Raw genomic sequence first — 21,203 nt, forward strand, 5'->3', positions numbered from 1 at the left:
GAGGAGGTGGAGGAGGAGGAGGAGAGCTGGAGCTGTGACCTCAGAAAGATGTGAGGTCAGGCCACACGGCATGTTCCTTTCTTCCTGTAGCAGCAGAGTAGGGACAAGGATCAAAAGCCATTCTGTGCCATCACATGCACAGATGTGTGTTCACTAAAGTTTATGCACAGTGCCAGACATGGTCCAGGGCTTACACAGGACTAGGGAGACAGACGCACAAACCTGTGACTCAACCGCTCAATAACAAAAGCAGATACAAGAGTAAAAAGGACAATTAAGGTCACCATGCCTCCCCCACCCCGTTCCTCTGTCCCTCTTTCTGTTATCTCTCCCACCTCCGTGGCTGTAGAGAAAAGCTGGAGATAACCTACAGGGAAGAGAGCGAAGGAAGAAATCCCCTCTGAAAGTTTCATAAGAAGCATGAGCTAGTGTGTATAGCTCATGGACCAATGTGTGCAAAGTGTAAAACTCACTAGATACCAGGCAGGTGTGTATAGCAGCTGCCCTGGGAAGGCTGAAAATGGGCAGGGGTCTGGGGACCATAGAGGTGGTGGAGGGAGGTTTGATTCATCTCCATGTTCTCTCTAATTCTAAAAAAATCAGTTCTGCAACCATCTCTGGATCCTGGGTTGATGGCGTTTGCTGGTCTTTGGTCTGTATCTAGTGCATGTTTTTTTGCATTATAACTACATACATATGAACTATTATAAATTTTTTGTCAAAGATTCACCATTTCCAGTGGAGATATATATATATATCTCCATATATATATATATATATATATATATATATATATATATATATATATAACATATATATATATATGTTTTTTGAGACAGGGTTTCTCTGTGTAGCCCTGGCTGTCCTGGAAATCACTCTGTAGACCCAGGCTGGCCTCGAACTCAGAAATCCACCTGCCTCTGACTCCTAAGTGCTGGGATTAAAGGCATGCGCCACCACCGCCCGGCGGGTGGACATATTTTAAAGGTCTATTTCTAGTCAATGGACAGACCCCTCAGAGCTATCCAAGACTCTGGTCCTTTTCCTTTCTTCCTTGCTACATACCTTCCTTTCTCTCTCCTTTTGTCCTTTTTTTTTTTTTTTTTTAAGATATATTTATTTTAGGTGAGTACACTGTACACTGTTGTTGTCTTTGTCTTCAGACACACCAGAAGAGGGCATCAGATCCCATTACAGATGGTTGTGAGCCACCATGTGGTTGCTGGGAATTGAACTCAGGACCTCTGGAAGAGCAGTCAGTACTCTTAACTGCTGAGCCATTTGTCCAGCCCCCTTTGTCCTTTTTTCATCTTGTGTGTATGAAGTGTGTATGGAAGGGGGTATATATGCTGTGATGTGAGTATGGAAGTCAGAAGACAATCTTATGGAGTCAGGTCTCTCTTTCCAAAACCTTTCCAGGAATTCTATTAATATCAAAACAAAACAACAACACATTCAGGTTTTAGACTTGCAAGCAAGTGCTCTACCTACCAAGCTACCTTGCTGACCCTTGCTGACTGGATTCTTGCTCCTGGTGATCTCTGAAGTGATCTGTGGCCCTGATCTGTGAAGTGATCAGGCTTGAGTATAGGGAATCCATAAGATGTGAGTGTCCTTAGGACCCAGAAGTACCGGGGTGGGATGCAGGATGGGATGGAGGGTCACGGGAGCCCTAGGTTCTCTATGTTCAACACCCACCACCAGGTGAATGGTGTCCTCACTGGGAGAGAGAGACTCTGCTGTCTGTGCGCAGGAAGGACCGCAGTCCTGCCATTTCAAATTGTTTATCATTGAAAACCAAAGCCCGCAGCTAGTTGAGTACTTCCTTTAGTTCAGTTCTGAAGTGGAGACGGCAAAGTTTGATTTAGTGGAGCAGGAAACAGCTTTCTAAAGGCAATCTAGTGGTAAATAGGAAATTCTTTTAGAAATTCAGAGCCTTATAAAAATGGACTTGAAGAGAGTGTTGGAAAAGGCTTATGTGGTAGACTTTTAAATTTTTGTTTAACTGACAATGTTTTCCTCTGTAGCCCAGGCTGACCTTGCAGTTGCAGTGAGTCTCCTGCCTCAGGCTCCCAAGAACCGTTATGGCAAGCATGAAGTGCCGTCTCCAAGTATTTGGTGGATCTGTGGCCCTATGTTTCCCGAGGAGAGCTCAGGCTCGCACCATTAGGTGTTTTGTTTTGTTTCTGGTTTTGACTTTTGATGCTGGGCATTGAACCTAGGACGTCATTTGTGCTAAGCATAGATGTTGAAGGGTATTGGTTTGAGAATACAAAACATACATATCAGCCTGAGATGTACAAGATCACCTTGGTGGCTCACACTGCTGTGCGCTGCGCTTACTGTTCATCACCCTGTGGTTTCTGGGTACTTAGAGCTCCTTCCTGAAGAGGAGCCCAATGCTTTCCAGAGGCTCCACCAGCCTCCACCTGGGTACTAGTCCCTTATGCTTAAGGAATAGCTGGGGTCCGTTTTCCTATCCGTGACCATGAGCTTCCATGCGGTGGCGACCGAAGCTTGTTCATGGAGAGGCACATGATCCCTTACTTTCTAAGAGCAGAAAGAAGGGAAAAGAATCCAAAGTAGCTAGTGCCAAGAGCAGTGAGCTCTAGGGCCACACCTCATGTCCGCGCCCGTCCTGTGCTAGGGATCTTTACTGCTAAGGCGGCAGCTGGTATCTGGGGCTGGGAAGCCAGAGAGGAGGGCCTTGCTTCTGTGTGGCATGGGCCTGCCCTTTATGCCTGCTGCCCAGGGAGAGGCCGCAGAGATTACGTGCCCAGTTTATTCTGGGTTGGAGACTTCCCGTCCTTGGTTGTGTTTACTCAGAGTGAGGTCAGCCTCATTCAGAACTCAGCCAGGTTGTTTTATGTCAGTGGAGTTTATAATTAAAGTGTAACCACAAACCAGGCTTTGCAAAACATTAAAGACAGAGAAGAGGAAAAATGGACTGGAGGGGGGAAATTCCAGTGGTTTCCAGTATATGTGTGTGTGTGCGCGTGTGCGTACATATGGAAAAGAGTTTTTGCTAACATTTGTGAAGGTGTCTTGTCTTTTAACATCTGGAAAAAAAGTCAGGGAATTTTTTATTTAGTCCAGAGATTGACACATTTGTGTCTATATTCCTATGTCTAATGTAGATTCTCTAGAAGAATTCCCCTATAATCAAATAAGGGGTCTTGGGTTAGACTCAGGGACCTGGGAGCCTGATGTACTACATATGGCAGGCTGGTGTATCCCGTTAGGGGGACATTCCTTCCTGTAGGCCTGCCCCTCTCTCTGGCTACAGCAGCAAGGCCCAGACCTCCCCACTGTGGTTACTTGGAAAGCTGTTCTGACTTGGCGTCCAAGCTGGTGGGGAATAGAATGCCTTTGCCATTAAATGTGGATTCCCATCAGACCAGACAACGGAAGTCTGGACTCCCCCCAAACAGTATACGGGGAGGGATTTCACTAGAGTGTGGTCTGCTTGGATCCAGGGCAATGCAGTAAGATCCCTTGGACCAGCAAACTCCCCTGGTGCCTTTAGGATGTGGCTAGATTTATAAATATTTGATTGGCACACATTCTGCTGAAGAACATTTCCATCTGTGTGGCGAGTGGTGCTGAGGATCCCCCCTCCTACCCCCAGTCTCCTTCCTACGTGCTGGGAGAGCCAGGGGGTTATAGGGGCTCACAAGGAGGCCGGAGCTTAGGGATGGTCACAAGTGTGCCATTCCTGTCTCTACAGCTGCTGTTCCAGTCGTTGATCTCCTGGAAGAGTAAGTCCTGGCATGCCTTCTCCAGAGAGGAAACTCTGGCAGGAGAAGCAGACAAGCATAGAACTCTTTGCCTTGGTGGCCTCTGTGCCAGGGAAGTTAAATGGAAAGAACCTGATGGACTATGGCTTGGGCAAGCCGTGGCTCTGTGCCAGGCTGCAGGAGTTCCAATTAGGACAGTCTCAGAGAAGCTGGGGTATAAAATCACTGGAAGTTCTGTGAACACGTTTATTTATTTTATTTTTTATTTTATTTTATTTTCAAGACGGGGTTTCTCTGTGTAGCCCTGACTGTCCTGGAACTCACTCTGTAGACCAGGCTGGCCTTGAACTCAGAAATCTGCCTGTCTCTGCCTCCCAAGTGCTGGGATTAAAGGCCTGCGCCACCACTGCCTGGCTACGTTTAATATTTATTCAATGGCCAGCTATCAGTCCTAGGGAGGAAGGCAATGACAACCATGGAGAATGTCACCTTTTTTGAACATTTAGGTGCCTGACAGTGTGCTGGACACCCTCAGAAACATCACATCTCACATCCCTACTTTTCAGTGCCATAGATCACGGTTAGCATGCTTATTTTCGAAACGAGGACACTGAGGCACAGAGAGGAAAAGTAACTGTTGAAAGGTGGCTCAGATCTGGTAAATACAGTAAGAAGCCATCAACCTGTCCTTGCCTGTCTGTGCCACGTGATAGGATAAGTACGCCAGTATAATTAGTTTGTGGGGGTGAAAATGTTAGTATCGGGGTGGTGGGATCTCAGGGAAATCAGGTTCGTATGAGGACAGAGAGATAAGCTCCACACGATGTCCCTGTGAGGGGCTGGTCACATTGTGTTAGCTTTTGGGTTTTCAGCACAGCGGTGACCTCAGAGGGCTGTTGTTAGCTAAAAATGACCATCTGTGCAGGGCCTAGCATGCGTCAGTGCTTGACTGGCATTTCTTGAGATATTGTTGGATTTAAATTTTTCTGTCAATGATACAAGTCGGTGGCTCATCAAATTAAATGCTCACTGGGCACTGAACCAAGAGACAGTCAATACACTGGACACAAAAGCTGTAATATGGAAGTCAAGAGCTAGAGTCTTTCTACTCAGGGGGAACCCTGCAGGAAAGAAGTCCCGTAAATAACCAGACAAGTAAATTCAGAAGTGTAGCTTTAAGGAGAGAGACACTTGTCTCTCACACACTCCATGTCCAAAATGGACACTTAGCTACTTGTCTCTCAGACCAGCATTCTGCTGTCAAAAGCAGTCTTTTCACAAACTGCATCCCCATGGATTCCAGAATTGGCAGCCTCCAATGTCTACTCATCTCTACTATGACATTGTACCTATCGTGTGTGGATAATTGCCTGCAGCTATGTCCCAGGCCTTGGTGAAGCCACAAGCTCAGACACACCCCCCTCTCTCTACAGGCATCTGGTTGAGACATTTTACTTAGATCTATTTTAGGATAGTCAATGCACAGCACCTTCCAGAGGTTGAGCCCACCGACAGATAAGGTACCTAGAAACTGTCTCTCCCAAGGGTAAAACAGACAAGTTTGGATAATTTCACTTTGCTCGAAGCGTGTCAGCTCATTGAGGACAAATAGATACCGGGAAAGGAGTTAGGTTTTTTGTCTTTCAGAGCTCCGAAGCAAGTTGTATTCTGTGGGTTTTATAATTCACCCAAGTATCTGACTGGATTTTAGGGGTGCCCTTCCTTCAGGAAGTGTTGGAGTGTGGCTCCGCCTGGTTCCACAGCCTCTTGTTATGCTCAGACCAATGATTAAAGAACAGAACTCCCAATCCGGCAGACTGTGTGTATGGATCATGGCTCTCCAGGGCTTCCACTCCCAACTGCCCTAAGCTGACTCTGGTTCTCGGAGGCCTGAACCTTAGCAGTGCCAAAGCTAGGCAGAAGAGGGCGACAGATCCACACTCAGGGAGAGCACCCATGCCCGGGATGCCCTCTGGCAGGCTGATAGGTAGTGTGAGGGCCATAGAGTGAGGTTAGGATGTGAATTCCACAGAGGAGGAAGTTGAGTCTCAATGAGACTGCCCCCAAATTAGGCCTCGGGGAGACACTAGGGATCAGAAGACTGCTGGACCACTTGAAGCTTCTCTCCCAGAGCACTTCATGCAAAACAGAGAGAATATTGAGTGTCTGGTTAGAAAGTGGCAGGGTAGGGCATGAGCGCCAGCATTCCAGGGCCCTGACTGCAGAGGGTGGGCAGATTGTCCATTGTGGTTTCAACTGGTACAGGGCAGATTGCTGCCTACTTAACTGCAGGATGGACTTCGGTCCCTTTGGCCCTCGTTCACCATCTCAGAGGAAGCAAACAATAAAGCTCATATAACTGCTTCGGATGTTGGCAGAGGCGATCTGTTCAGACTTAAAGCCTCAATCCAGACTCTAGCCCTTTGTCTCTGTACGCTGCAGGGGGGGTCTGTAGGCTGTGGATGGTAACAGCAATGTGCTACACCGTTACCCTGGGCCAGGCAGGCACTGTACCCACAATAGTTATTGTATTATTTCATTTAACTCTCCCAGGAAAGCTGCCATCAATATTCTCACTTTTTTTACTCAGAAACATAAGGCTTGAAAACTTCATGCCTACATTCACAAGACAAATGCCCCTGAGCAATGCTGGGTTCAAGGTTTCTGACAGCGTAAGCCCTATAGCCAAATCCCACCGCAAGCTGTCCCAATGTCCTGCACCCAGAGACATCCTGTGCTGCTAAGGATAGAATGATCATAGTGAAGGCACATGATATCTGTCCAGAAACCCAGTGATTGTAGACTCTTGTTACTCCGAAGTTTAAGGTTTCCAAGAACTAGGCAAACCTTACGAAGCTTGTCACTGGGATCGCCCATGGGTTCAGAAGATTGATAAGACGAAGTCTAAACATTTAAAGTCGGAGCAATTAAAGCTTGATTCCCCTGAGTTATGTTACTATATTATACTATATTGCTTTCTGGGGAAGGAGGGAGCAAAGCTGTCTGTCACCCATCCCAGTCACACGTGCATCTGAGACAGCACGGAGGGTGTCTCTGTGAGGTGTGGTACCTACACCAGGTACAATCAAGCATCTAACACAGAAGCCTTCCCATCAGCAGTATAGTATAACGGGGTGTTCGTCATTTGAACTTGGACACAGACTTTCAGGTCTTATTTTTCTGACTAAGACATGCGAGTACTGAACACAGGTTTCTTGGGAGAGTCACGTGACATCATATAGCAACACAACCTTTGCTTCCGGCTGTTCCTCCCCTGCCCCTCCCAAGTGTTGAGATCCTAGATGGGGGACATCAGGTCCAGTTTATCTATTGATGGGCCTCCCGTGCCAGGCAAACACTCTGTCAACTGGGATACATATAGCCTCAGCCCAAACTTGGCTGTTTTGAATGTTCTAGAATCTCTATTTTTGGCTTGTTCTGGTACCTGTTCTTCATGGAGCGGAAAACATGTAGGAGGCCCACTTGAAGGCAAGCTATCAAAACAAAGCCCCCAAATCATCATCATAGACCCGTGCCAGCTGCAAGCCCTAGCGCCTGCCTCTTGGAGGAAGGAGGAGACAAAGCCGTCACCCATCCCAGTTACATGTGCATCCGAAGCTGCACTGAGGGGTTTCCCCGAAGCCACTGTACTGGGTCTGCGAAGTTGGTACCTACACCAGCTATCATTAAACATCTGTCACACAAGCGACCTGCATCCCATTTTCAAGCCAGTCCTATAGAACCTTGCTTCCGTTTGTGTTCTCCCTCATCTGCTGACTTCACTCCTTGGTTTCCTCTCTTGGCTTGCAGCACGTCTGGCTCTTGGCATGGCCGTTCCTCTAAGCAGGGATCGAATCTGACCTTTGGCTTCCCTACAACATCTAATACCCTAGGGGATACTCAGGGAATCTCTGACTCTTAGTAGAAAGCAGACACCCAATAATACACACACATACACACACACAAGCGCATGCACATTCACACGCACGCACATGCACACACACACACACACACACACACACAGGCACACACCCCAGCACTAGAAGTACTGGCTAGGCAGATTCTGTCTCCTAAGTCATACCTCCATTTATCAAAGTGGTCTGAAAGCCAGGCTGCTGGGAAAGCCCAAACTATCAGCCTCTGGCTCTGTAGCTCCCATCTCTGGCTCCATTAGTGGCTGGAGAATGACTTTACCCGCTCTGCATACCACAGCCACATCTGCACAGTGTGCGGCAGGAAAGCTGCATAATTTATAAGGTGTTAGTCTGTGGTTGGAGACTAGGATTCTCAAATCCAGCCCAGTGGAGACATCACCTGGAGAGTCTGTTAACTTGAAATTGAACCCATATCTTTGCTCAGGATTTCCCATCCCTGCTCATCAGGCTCTTCCCATTGTAGGGTAAGCAGGCCTTTGTCTGGCTAGGAGTGGGGAATGATCTTATGTTAGTTTTATAGGCCTGGAGGTTGGGGGTGCAGTGATTAAACTCTGGCAAAAGTTATATCAGGTCAGCAAGTAATCCTTCCAAAAGCTCACAGTGAGCTTTAATTAGCTAAGGGTAGCCCACAGTTCCTCATCTTCCAAAGCCAGCCCCTTGGTATATGTGTATTACCTTTACTTCTCAGTGCATTCTGACTACGTAGAGCCTTGGAAAATGGGTTCCTGAACCCCCAGTTCCTGCCCTCCTCTCATGCTGGACTAGAGAAGACACAAAGGTGTGAGTGTAACTCAGATAGCTGCTTACTGTGCTGGTCGCTCCTGTCCCTTGTCCCATCCACTGTGCCATCGGGAAGAATCCTCAAGAAGTGGCCCCCGTTGCTGCAGTAGAGCAGTTTGGGCTTTTGGTAGTTTCCTAGATGCAGATTGAACCTCTCGGTCAGAGCTGCGAAGGTTGTGATCTCGCCTTCAGCCATGGCTCAGCAGCGACCAGCGGCGGCGGTGGCGGCGGCGGCGGCAGCACGCTCAGCACTGGAAGAAATTAAACACGCCTGTAGACCACTCTTCCAGTAAATGGATGGACATATTCAGGAAGGGAAGGGGCACTCAAGGCCACAGACTGCTCAGGTGATGCCCAAGCTAGACATTTTTTTTTTTTTAAGAACTTCAAATTTAATCACTTGGTCAAGAGGAAAAGCATTATGTCTTGGTCCCTCCTTCTGGTCTACACACATCTTCAAATTAAATACTCAAGTTGCACTAAAATAACACCTGGGGTCTGACTAAAACCCACAGAAGCCAAGAGGCCGAGGCCGAGGTTTTGCTCTCCACCCTACTGTTTTGACTAGGTACTGCCAAGCTGGAGTGGGGCAGAGGGCACGGATTGCCCCAGTGTTTGGGCACCTGTGAGCGAAGGGTGCTGCAGATCAACAGAGGGTTAATATGTCTCGAGACCACTAAGTTTGCTGGAGGAAGGGAAAGAGGCAGAGAGAAGGGCTTGGGGCTGTTTTGAAAAGCAAGCATTGGGCCAGGGACACTTTCTGAGACAGAACGTCTTGAAGGCTGTGCTTAGCCAGTGCTTCGTCTTCCACAGGCCCTCTTATCACTCAGGTCTGTCCTTGTGACCAGACCATCTTCACCTTAATTGTTTTCTAATATAAGCTGTACACAGATACAGCTATTATAATATACACTATCATATCTAGTGTTTTGGATGGGCCTGGTGCTGTTCGTATGTTGATGCTAACGCTAATACCACTCTCCTGGGAGGGGTTGCAGACAAGGACTGAGTCACATACTCAGGTGACTTCTTGTGAACCAATCCCCTAATGAATAAAGGAGCCAATCCCTGGGCAAGTAGGCGGGACTTCCTGGTTGGACAGAAGAAGAGAGGAAGCGGGAGAGAGTTAGGTCCTTTTGGACGGGGATAGCATGAGGCCAAAATATAGCTTTGAATGTCTCCCAGTTTCAGTGGCAGATCCGCCAGGATTTGCCGCCGGAGGATTTAGATTTAATAAGGCTTACAAGATTAGGATTTTAGATGCTGTGCCCAGCGATTGAGTTACTGTTGTTTCTGAACTAAGTTTTTGTTATGTTTTTTTCCATTCGGCAGCTGGTCTGGGTTCAAGGGAAAAAGGTACGGTGGCAAAACATGGGTTTGCCAGATGTGCACCGCAAAGACCGTGGGGGATGTGAAGCTTGGGGTTGGCGTGGTAAAGACCCACCAATGGGAACTTATCGAGCAGGGTGATGTTTCCTGAGCTCTGGGTCAGAGAAACTCCAGTAGATGAAAAACAAGTTGTCTGATTCCTGCCAGTGCAGCCGCTGGGGCAGAGTCACAAGTTTGGGAACATGCCAGTTATTTTTTTTTAATATTTCCCGTAACAGTACAGATATACACTAATATAATATTACACAGAGACAAACACAGAACATTTTATAAACTTCTAACATTTTATATTTATATATATCTACTATATATAAATTCATATTGGTGTAAAATAGATCAACTGCTGACATAGGGGACTTGAAAACAAAATCAATAAGAAATAGAATTTTAAGCCATGTGTTTGCCCAAGCATCTAGGAGAAAGTTCTGATAACTACAAAGATGGTGAAAGTTTTTTGTTTTAGTCTGTCTGTTTAAAGGAGAATAAAGAGCTTGTATACACACACACACACACACACACACACACACTCACATATGTTAGAGTGGTCTTATAATAACAATGATTAACAATGATTATCATCAACAACACATTTTGTGCTGGAAAGATAATATTTATTAATTCAACCATGATCTTTTAATCTGGATGCTAATACTCACTCCCATTATAAAAAAAATTAAAACGGGCTGGAGAGATGGCTCAACAGTTAAGAACACTGACTGCTTTTCCAGAGGTTCTGAGTTCAATTCCAAACAACCACATGGTGGCTCATAGGATCCCATCTGTAATGGGATCCTATGCCCTCTTCTGGTATGTCTGAAGACAGCAACAGTATATATATATATATATATACCTTTAAAAATGAAAACAAAGCTTGGAAGTGTTAAATTGCTTGTGTAAGGTCAACAACAAGATAAGTCTCAGGATGAGTCAGTGAACACAGAGCCCCAGTTGGCCCTTAATTGCTGAGAAGGTTACATGATTTCATTGATATGAAAGTATTAGGACCAGAAGTGGGGTTTTTACCCATTGCATCGAATGCACACCTGCTCCCATGAACTTGTCTTTTAGCTTACCATCATGATCTAAATGCTAGCTATCTCCAGCAACCTCCTTTGCATCTGTTCCCTGCTCTCAGGATTACACTGATAGCTGCTCAGTCCAGAAGAAACTCCTGCCAGTGGCCAGCCAAAACGCATGAGTACTTGTGGGAAACTATTCAATCATAAACCAAAGCATCAATCTGGGTAACTTATCTTTGTGACCAGAATTAGAGCTTGAATTGGAAGTATCTACTTTTTTTCTCTGCTCTTGGTACATTCTCTGACTCTGCAGTCCCACAGGCCGGTTATTGATTTCAGTTTCAGTTACTGTTTGGGATGCCCTTGCAAACACCCCGCTCCCCCAATTTCAAAGACAGATTATCACAAATGGCTCCTAAACAAAATGGTGAGACACTGTTCTTGCCACATAATACAGTAAGAGGCAGAAAATGTTATTTACTTCAGCTGCAGAGGGAGGGTTTGCCTAGCACGTCACATTGTGTTTTATTTCCAAATTCTCAATACTTTGTGAACATTGCCCTTTCATCTCAAGCTTCTGGTCTCTTTGTCCCCCTCCACCTCCTCTTTCAACTTTTACCCCATTCTCATTCCTTTGCTTCTTTCTGAATCACTTTATTTCCCCCGCTCCCCAGAAGTGCTGGGGATAGAGTCTCCAGCATACTAACTTGTTGATTTTTTGAGACAGGGTTTCTCTGTGTAGCCTTGGCTGCAACTCACTTTGTAGACCAGGCTGGCCTTGAACTCACAGAGATCTGCCTACCTCCTCAGTGCTGGGATTAAAGGCATGGGCCAACATTGCCCAGTTCTACATATTAATTTAACATGCACTGTATCATTGAGCTACACCCCAGCTCCCTGGATCCCCTATGATGTAAAGCAATATAGCTCTTTCAAGTGGGACTAACTTCACATATCTCTTCATTAGCTTGTAGATTCCCCTTTCTTACAGTGTCACTAAGAGATAATATAATTTTTTTCCATTTATTTTTATCCCCAGTACTTCTTAAGTTGTGCACTTAGTTTGCTGTATAGGAAACAATAGCCGTACTGGTATTAATCTTAGTAGGCTAGAACTTTCTTGTTGTTTCAGGGTCTCCTCCAATGGTGGTTTCTGATTGCCTTTCCTATACTTCCTAAACTGTGTACTTAATTTGCTATACAGGAAACAATAGCCACAGTCTAATGGCGACCACTGGTTTCGTCCATATTAGGAGAGTAGAAGTTTCCTGTTATTTCGGGGTCTCCTCCAATGGCAGTTTCTGTTTGCTCTGATGTGTGCTAACTCCATGTCAAGGATGGCCTTCCTTCTTCAGTCCCAGCCAGAAGTGGCTCTTAGGTTGTTTTCAAAGTGCTGGGTATGGATTTGGCTCTCCCTGTCTGTATTCTTGCCTCTATCAGTTGGGATGAAGATGAGCAGTTAGATACACCAGAAGGCTGGACGGGGTTGGAGGTACCAACTCTGGCTAAAGATTACACTAGTGGTCTCATTTACATGTGTGTATAAGCCATGCAGTCCCCTCAGAACCTTCAACAATTTAGTGACATTGGCCGGAACCCAGCAGGTCCTTCTGGTCCTTCTGGAATGCAATGAGAACTGCGGTATCTACAGTTCTTTATTCTCTGCCTGCTCCTCCTGTAAGCAGGACAGTCATAGGATGGCTATATGGTCCAGACACTTCCTTCTATTAACCCTGTCGTTCACATTTGCACATGAATGCTGAAAGCCATATGTTGCCCCCTTAAAATAAGCATGGTGTCACTATGGAGCTGCTGGCTATGGCAAGTGGATTTATGAATCCTCTGAAGCCAGAGGGTGGGGCATGGAAAACCTCCGATTCTTAATCTTATTTACAATTTATCTATGTTTTGAGAATTGGACAGTCCAGAATTCTTTGGCTAATCCATTGTTTGCTAATGGATATGAATAAAGGAAGTATATGGCGTGACAGAAACCATAAGGCAGCAACATTAACAGGTCCCTGGGAATTTACACAAATTGCTTCCATAAATGAATCCATCAACTAAGTGAAATCAGGCGTTAGGTATAGTGTGGATTTGCAAGCCCTGCTTTTCATTACTATTGTCTGGTTTAGTGGCTATCTGGAGAGGGGATTTTCTGTGTGGGACATGGGGAAGATCAAGTCCAGTGGATGACCTTTCATTCTTTTACATTAAGCTGGCTCCTGGATTTAGGACACTGCTGAGATTTTAGGAAAGCCAGATGATTTTCTTGATTTGCCAGTGACAGAAAAGTAAGAGGAGCACTAAACCAATTGGAATATCCATGTTAAAGCGGACAGAGTCAGCCGGCTGTGGCCTCTGGATCAGACACATGAAACGGGGAAGTTTATAGCCTTGCTTGGGAACTCATGTCATTTCTCCACGTGGGATACCAAGCACCTACTGCACAGCCCTGGGCGTGCACAAATGGGCTGTGAGAATGTGGCTGGGCCACTTGCCCAGGAGATGTTTCCTCTAACGATTCCCCATGCTACTTGCTGCACAGAATCCTCTAAAGGATTAAACAAACACAACATTCAAAAAGCACTTGGAAAGGCATAAAAATGTGACCCAATCTGTTAGACACAAGAGCACATGGTATTATTAAACTGGTTGAAGCCTGGTGTGGTCTGGGTCAGCTCTATTTAAGATAGTTTTTTTTTTTTCTTTTAATTCCCTTCCATATGTAGCATAAATTAGCTAAGCTTTTGCTCTTAAGGTGGTAACAGAGAAGATGAAAGAGGCAAAGATTAACTGTTGTGTAAAGGAGAATTCAGGTTCAGATGTGGGCATCTGGACAGTTATGGAAGTAACTCTTGGGGATTGGAGAAAGGTTTTTAGTTCCGAGAACCAAAGACAAAAAACCACTGACATCTGTACGTCTGTTTTAACCCCTGTTGCTGTTTACATAACAGAGACTATTTATGTAGAAAGGCGTTTTGCAACTGCATAAGGCCATTAAAAGTAGTGAGTTTCTACTAAAGTAGTCCTCAAACCTAGCACATATAAAACAGGGCTTAGCTTCAGTTCTATATACTGTTCATGCCTCTCTAAGTGAAACCACCCAAAAAAACCTTAATACTACCTCTAGAGATGTTAGCTCACTTTAGATTTTATTAAGTCAGATCTGTATGTTAATGTTAAAAATAAATAAAAGGCATTTCTAGCTAACAGCTGGTAGTGGTTAGAGGGATGAGGCAGAGTAGGTAAAACTGCATTTGTATAAATTATCCAGAAAAAAATTAGAAAAGTTAAAATATTATTCAAAAATACATGAATAAAATCAAACATATTTATAGCCACAATAAATATAAATGGACTAAATTATTTAGCATAGGCGCTCTTTAAAATCCATATAGGCATATATATTTTGATTATAAGAGACACATTTTAAATATAAGCATGCAGAATGGTTAAAACAAAAGGGTTAAAAAAAAAACCAGCTTCAGTGTCATGCACACTACAGACAAGTCAGTAAGACCCAGTCTTAAAAAACAAGTGGAATGAAGAGGCAGCTTACATGTAGGGGAAAATCTTTACAGTTGACAAATGATTCATCAGCTGGCAGAAGATTAATATCTAGAATATATAAAGAACTCATAAAAGTTAAACAAGAGAAAAACAACCCACTCAAAATAGGGACTAAGGAACTAGACAGAGAGCTCTCAAAAGTAGAAATACAGATGAGCAATAACTTTTAAGAACAGATCAGCATTCATAACCATTAGGGAGATGAAAGGGAAAACTACCCTGAGATCCATCTCAGGCAGAATGGCTGTCACCAAGAAAGCAAATGGGAACGCGCTGGTGAGGACGTAGGGAAACGGAAACCTTTAGGACTGGAAATAGAGGCGAAGACAGTATAAACCACATCCACAGGACTGTGGATATCTGTGTGGAGGCTTCTCAAAAAGGTGAAACTACAACTCCTGCATGACCCAGCTGTATTCCTGAGCATATAACCAAAGCACTCTTGTGTCCTATGGAAGAATCACTTGCGCAGCCAAGCTCATTGCTGCTCTGTTTACAATAGCTACGGGATGACGGCAGCCTAGATGTTAATCAGCTGGTGAATGGATGTCGAAAGTGAACATACACCAAAGGAGAATTTTGCACACCCATAAAGAAAGGGGAAATACGAAGTTTACTGGAAAAATGGGTGGAACTTGAAAATATCACACTGAGTGAGGTAAGCAGGGTTCAAAAAGATTGTATTCTCTCTGATATGGAGATCCTATCTTCTAATTTTTGTATTATGTATATTTATGTGAGCACACGAATGCTTAGAGACTAAACAACTAGAAAGAGGGCCGTGGGAGGAGACAAACAGGCTTTAGGGGAGAGGGAAGGTGGCAGAACATATGCAATGTAGGAGTGGAAGGATGGGTGCCGGGGGTGGGAGGGTTGATCAGGTATAAGGGGGAGAGGGATAGAGAGGGGGAGGTTCAGGTCAGGCCAGCCTAAGATAAGTACATAGGACAGAACCATGAAGAGTGGCTGGGAGAAGACTGTCAGTAAAGTACCTGGTGCTTAAGGATGAGGCCACACATTCTGATCCCCAGCATCTATGAAAACACCATGTGATGTAATCTGTAATTCCAGAGGGCAAAGACAGGCAGGTCCCTGAGGCTCAGTGGCCAGCCAGCCATTGAGTGAGAGCCAGGTTCAATGAGAGATGCTGTCTCAGAAAACAAATGATGGAGGAAGACGCCCAATGCTGACTTCTAGCCTATGCACACCCACACACACAAACATGTACCCTGGATTCTCACCCTTATCATTCTCTCTCTTTCTCTCAAATAAGTATTTTAAAAATTTAAACATGATAGACAAATAATAATAAAAGGTTAAAAGTTGCCCTGGCTACATTGATATGAGATAAAATAATTCCAAAGTAAAAAGAATGATTAAAAACATAAAGCAATCATCAAGTAGTGATAAACAGAAAAATTCAACAGATAGACTTGAAATTTCCAAGTTCATGTATATCTGATGACACAGCTTCAGTATATTCAAGGTTAAAAAAAAACCCAAGAAGTTGATAACCTTACAATTATGGTGAGAATCTTTGGCCCACCTTTGTCTTGGACGATAGTATGAACAGATAAACCTACAAACAAGGATGCAGATGATGGAACGTCATCACCACCGTTTCACTGAATAGCTGTCCAAGAAGATCTTCACTTACCAACAAAGTGACCACCATTACTCTCAAGGATCCGTGGGATATTTACCAAGATCGCAAAAGCAAGACTCAACCCAGATAGAAGCATTTATTTTCCCAGACTATTGTTTGAATAGAAACATCACCCATCAGGAGGTGGCAAGGCTTTTCAGGTTCCCAGCAGCTTCCTCTGTTCTCCCCTGCCTACAGCAGACCCTGCACAGCTCCCACCTGGACAGCTGTGGCCTGCGCAGCACTCTGGTCTCTAACAATGCTCACTTCATCCCTGCTGTTTAAGACCTCCCTACCCCAGAAACCCGAGGATTGCTCCCTCCAGAAGATGTTTGGCTTAGCAGACTTCTGCTGCCTTTAGGAATAAATGTGGAGTCCTATCATTTGCCTCTGCGGTTTTCATGATCTGGTCTCTGCCTAACTCTGTTGCTTTGTCTTATTGGCCTTTTAATACCTTCTCCTGCCCCCTTTATACTCTTCTAGGCTTCATCCCATTCCCCACAGTGGCAGATTCTTTCTTTCCTCCACTGTAGCCCAGCCAATCACATCCACTCTTCAAAAATTCATCTCTCATAATTCCTCCTCCAGAAAGCTCTGTGTAGACACACTCCCCAACTCTGACCTCCCAACACCCATCCACACTGCACACACCAGATCAGATGTTGGTTCTTTGGGCTCCTTCAGCGGCAATGTCACTGGCAGCTGTGTTCCATGGTCACAGCTGTTCCATGGTTCCCTTCAGTGCATTCCTGCTGCACTAAAACTTTGCTTTAGCCTGCTGGAAGCCCAGGCCTTGTTTTCCCCGAACCCTGCCTCATGTCCTATCCAGTGTCCTCTGCAAACCTGCCTTCTACTTCCTAGAGATTATTGCCCTTCCTCCCACCCCGTGCTGCTTGTCCGTGCCCTTCTCTCTGTCTGGAGTACTTTCCTTTTCCCTCTGCCCCACCTACCTGGTTAACTGCTCGTTTGTCTTCAGATCATAGTTCAACCAACAGTTCTTTCAGAAAGCCTTTCCTGACTTCTGAGAACTGAGCCCGCCCGGCTCCTCCTGTCCTCACAGGACCACCTCCTATTCCTTTGGAAACCGGGCATCAGTTTTTAATTACACCTTCATCCTCGTGATTATTTAATTAATAGTTCCCTTTGAGACTGAGCTGCCAGCTTCCTAGAGGCAGAAACTGGTCTGTCTTGCTTACCATGGCATCCCAGAGGCTGGCAAGATGCCTGGCACCTAACGGGCCCTTGACAAATATTTGTAGGTTGAGTGAGTGAATACAGTTTAACTAGCTCTTGACTGCCCGCTTCCTTAGTCTCTGGAGCTCGGAGATGGCAGCCACCGACTCCTTCTGCCTCCAACGCTTGCCAGGTACCTTTGCCTGTCTGCTCCAATGGAAACCTGCTTTCGGGAGGCCTAATTAGCAGGTGCCGTCCTGCAGCTATTGACAGAGAGGCTGAGCCAAAAGTCTTACGTGATTTTAATTGTGATCATATTAGACAGGAAACCCTATCCATAGAAGCAGACCCCCAAACTCTGTTCCCACTTGCAGTTATTATTTCCTTACTTCTTCAGAAGAAATACTATGAAAATTACTGACTGAGTCCAGAAGGGCAAGGGTCAAAGCCCTTATCTGGAGGTCTAGACTCTTTATCTGACCAAGAAAATGCATTGATAGTGCCTGGCAGAAGGATTTCAGGTCTCCTTATTTCTGCCGCACATAGTCCTGAGGCAGGCACACCCTCTCTGAAGGAAAGTTGGCTATGGGCATGGAGACAGTGTGTTCCTAGCTCTTTTCATTTCTCCTGCTGTGTCCTAGGTGCTCTGCATGGATCTCAGTGTGACCTGGCTGCGCTGGCCTGGGTTGGCATATCAGCCTGCTGTCCCAAGCCAGTTCTCTTCCATGGGCTGAAATCTTTTTCCATCATTGACAATACACTGTGTACTCAACTTTGGGGGTGAACTTTGACCAGAGAATTCAGGAGTTAAGCCCTCCAAGTTCCTGAAAGATCATAGCCCAGGCAGAAATCATACTGCCTTCTGTTAGACCATCATTAATAGCTTGAAATCAGCTCCGGTGAGTATTTACACAATAGTAATGTCTGCATAAACAAGACTGGAGCAATGGCAATATCAATCAGCATGTTAACGTGGAAGTGGGGAAATTGCATGGGGTCCCACCCTAGACAAAGAACTGCAGTCAACTAATGACTACTCGGAGAGAAATACCCTCTCCCAGGGATGAGCCCCCTTATTGGCTGTCCATCGTAGAGTGGCCTTGAAGCTGTATATACAAATAACAAAAGCAGACTCAACAAATTATTTTTATATGTTTATGCATAAATATACATTTATGTGTGTGTAACAATAATGAAGAAAAAGAGGTGGTTCACTTGAGTGGTGGGAAGAAAGAAGGAGTTGAGGGAAGGTACCTGGGAGGGGCTGGAAGGAGAAAAGGGGGGAAAGGTGGGAAAGAGATGAATTCTATTTTAATTAAAGAATATACTTTTAAACATTCTGTTCTTTCTTTTCTTTCTACCCACCCCCTACCTGATTTACCAGCGTACCATTCGACTTCAGATCTTGTTGGACATTCATTAGCAAACTATTCTTTCTTGCAGGGGCTTATTTCCCTCATAACCACGGCTGCTGCACTGAGTCACTGTGAGTCTTAACCTACGAGTCATCCAAAGTGCTTAGCCTGGCCCTAGGAGAACGTGTGAGCATTTGGTTGTTGCTAACTTGACTGTCACTGTGCACACGTTCATGCTGTTGATTTAGAGGGGGAGGAACTTGCGTCTTAACATTTAAAGGTGCTTCGAAAGAGCCATTCTGCTAGATTGGAACGTTCCCTCATCATTCACATGCCACGGTGTTGTTTTCTCAGTTGCTTAGGTCAGTGGCTCTCAACCTTCCCAATGCTGCAACCCTTTAATACAGTTCCTCATGTTGTAATGACCCCCCAACCATAAAAGTATTTTCATTGCTACTTCGGAGCTGTAATTTTGCTACTGTTATGAATCACAATGTAAATATCTGATATACAGGATATCTGATATGTGACCCCTGTGAAAGGGTCCTTTGACCCCAAAGGGGTTGAAACCCACAGGTTGAGAAACACTGGGTTAGATGTGCAGTCAGGGGCTCTCTGTGAATTTGTGGGTTTGAAGGTTATGTTGTCCACGATGACAGGGGGCTTAAGTAATTTTACTAGTTTTCCTCTCCATTGTTTTCAGCACTGGGACTGAACTCAGTCTCTCCTGCATGCTAGGCAAGTTCTCTACTACTGATCTACATTACCACCCCCCTCTCCAGTTCTTGAGGAGCCCTCTGATTCCAAGGAACTCACAAGTTGTGAGACATACACTGTTCCTGGGCTTCCAGAATCAAATACTTGGGGGATATCAAGATGACATCCTTCATATGTCAATAACTTCACAGTCACATGTCATGGAGAGTATGCTGTAGATGACCTGGGAATTTAGAGAAAGAAAGGAAAAGGGAGCCCCGGAGTCCCTAGTTCCCAATCCAAAATCTTAAAAAACTATAAGTACTTTCATAACTCAGTGACCAAGTTCTCTACAAGCCCTTTTCAAGTCGTTGTTTACCCGTTGTTAACTTCTATCTGATTGCCTATAGAATTGCTATTATGTTTGATTAGGGGACTGTGTGTCCCATTGGGGTTGTTCCATGATGTATGACAGATGAACTATCCTGACTCCATTTTAAAAAATCTTTCAAGATAGGGTCTCTCTATGTAGCCATGGCTAACCCGGAACTTGCTATGTTATGCCAGACTGGCCTTGAACTCACAGAATCTGTTTGCCTCTGCTACCTGAGTACTGGGATAAAAAGCATGTACCGCTGTGCTTTCTGCCCTCGATGTGGCTTAATCAGCCTTGACAGACTCAGCCAGGCTCCAGAGAAAGCCACTGTGGCCTGGATCAAGTGCAATTGGCAGGGAGTGAGACTGTCATCTCATTCAGGTGCATCACCCGGCAGCTCAGTCTCAGCCCCATGACCTTATACATCTCCACAGAGACAGAGAGAGACGGATGCACCTCCTCCCCATGAGGGTCGTCTCTGACATCTTTTATTTCTCCCTCCACTGGAGACCTTTTATCCTTTGCAGCCTGGTTTAGTCCACCCTCCAACCTCCTCCCCGCCACAAGATTATCATCCAACCGGAGGTCAGACATTCTTTTAAGTGCCTTCGGAGAACAGATGCACATGGAGAGGAAAAGCAGAGGCTGCCTGGCGCAGTGGTGTGCTCTGCTGGCCCCAGTTCTGTCTGGATTTTAATGGGACACTCTGGTCCAGAGTGTCCTGAAGACCTGTACACATCTTAAACAGAAAGATCCTTCCTGTAGACTGATGCATTAAAGCTGGGGCTCAGAGCCAAATGTTAAGTGATTCTGCAGGGGTTCCTGCAGCCCTCAATCTTCTTCCTTCAACCTCCTCTGACTGATGTGTCTCCAAAAATCTTTTTAATCTGTTGTGCAACTTTACAGTCTCTAGGACGGGCTCAGCAAGGACATTCCTTTCTTCAAGTCAGCTGACTTCTCTGCCCTTTAGAAGATGGTGCTTGCAGAGTCTTTTCTCCTGCTTGCTCTCCCCTGACCCCCACCCACTCCTGACCTAGAAAGCTTAACATCTTCAAGCTCAGTCTTTTGACGAGTGTGCTTGTTATCTATTTGGACCAGCCGAAGCCTTGCCCTACCAAAGCATTGCCCAATAGCCTGTCTAGATACAACCATAAACAGTAAAAGTTCCTAAACGTGTGTGGGGGTACCAGGCATGGTCCTGAACATGCTGAATACATTAATTATTAACCTTCAAAGAAACTCTCTTAGAGAAGCATTGTCCCCACCCCCTTTTAACAAAGGTGGTAAGTGAATAGAATCATATTTTCAGTTTTGAAATGTATCCTGTCCCATTTTAGAGTTGAAAGCTTAAGATCTGAACGTAAGGTTTTCTGCTTCTACAGTTCCACAGCTGGGTTGAGTGTGATCAGGAGAACAAATGGTCCTTGTACTGAGTGACCCTTCACCTTCTCTGTTCTTTGTACCCTACCAGCCTTTGTGACTTGTGTAGCCCCATAGACAGCATCAGAGAAGGGATGAGAACTTG

At 45.2% G+C, this 21,203-nt stretch overlaps 1 protein-coding gene across 4 annotated transcripts in view; it reads right to left on the minus strand.

Annotated features, from left to right (window-relative positions):
* Fgf1 (fibroblast growth factor 1) overlaps window positions 1-21,203 on the minus strand; it is a 91,164-nt gene that overhangs the window by 12,195 nt on the left and 57,766 nt on the right. For 3 of the 4 annotated variants that reach the window (XM_031365551.1, XM_031365548.1, XM_031365549.1), the window contains exon 3: window positions 8,480-8,703. In XM_031365551.1, the coding sequence (XP_031221411.1) occupies window positions 8,480-8,648 (169 nt within the window). In that variant the 5' untranslated portion in view covers window positions 8,649-8,703. Of the gene's footprint in view, window positions 1-8,479; window positions 8,704-17,028; window positions 17,089-21,203 lie in introns of those variants that run through there. The other variant, XM_031365550.1, reaches the window with a different exon arrangement.

The sequence above is a fragment of the Mastomys coucha genome, unplaced genomic scaffold (assembly GCF_008632895.1).
Source record: "Mastomys coucha isolate ucsf_1 unplaced genomic scaffold, UCSF_Mcou_1 pScaffold13, whole genome shotgun sequence".
In the NCBI taxonomy this organism is placed as follows: Eukaryota; Metazoa; Chordata; class Mammalia; order Rodentia; family Muridae; genus Mastomys; species Mastomys coucha.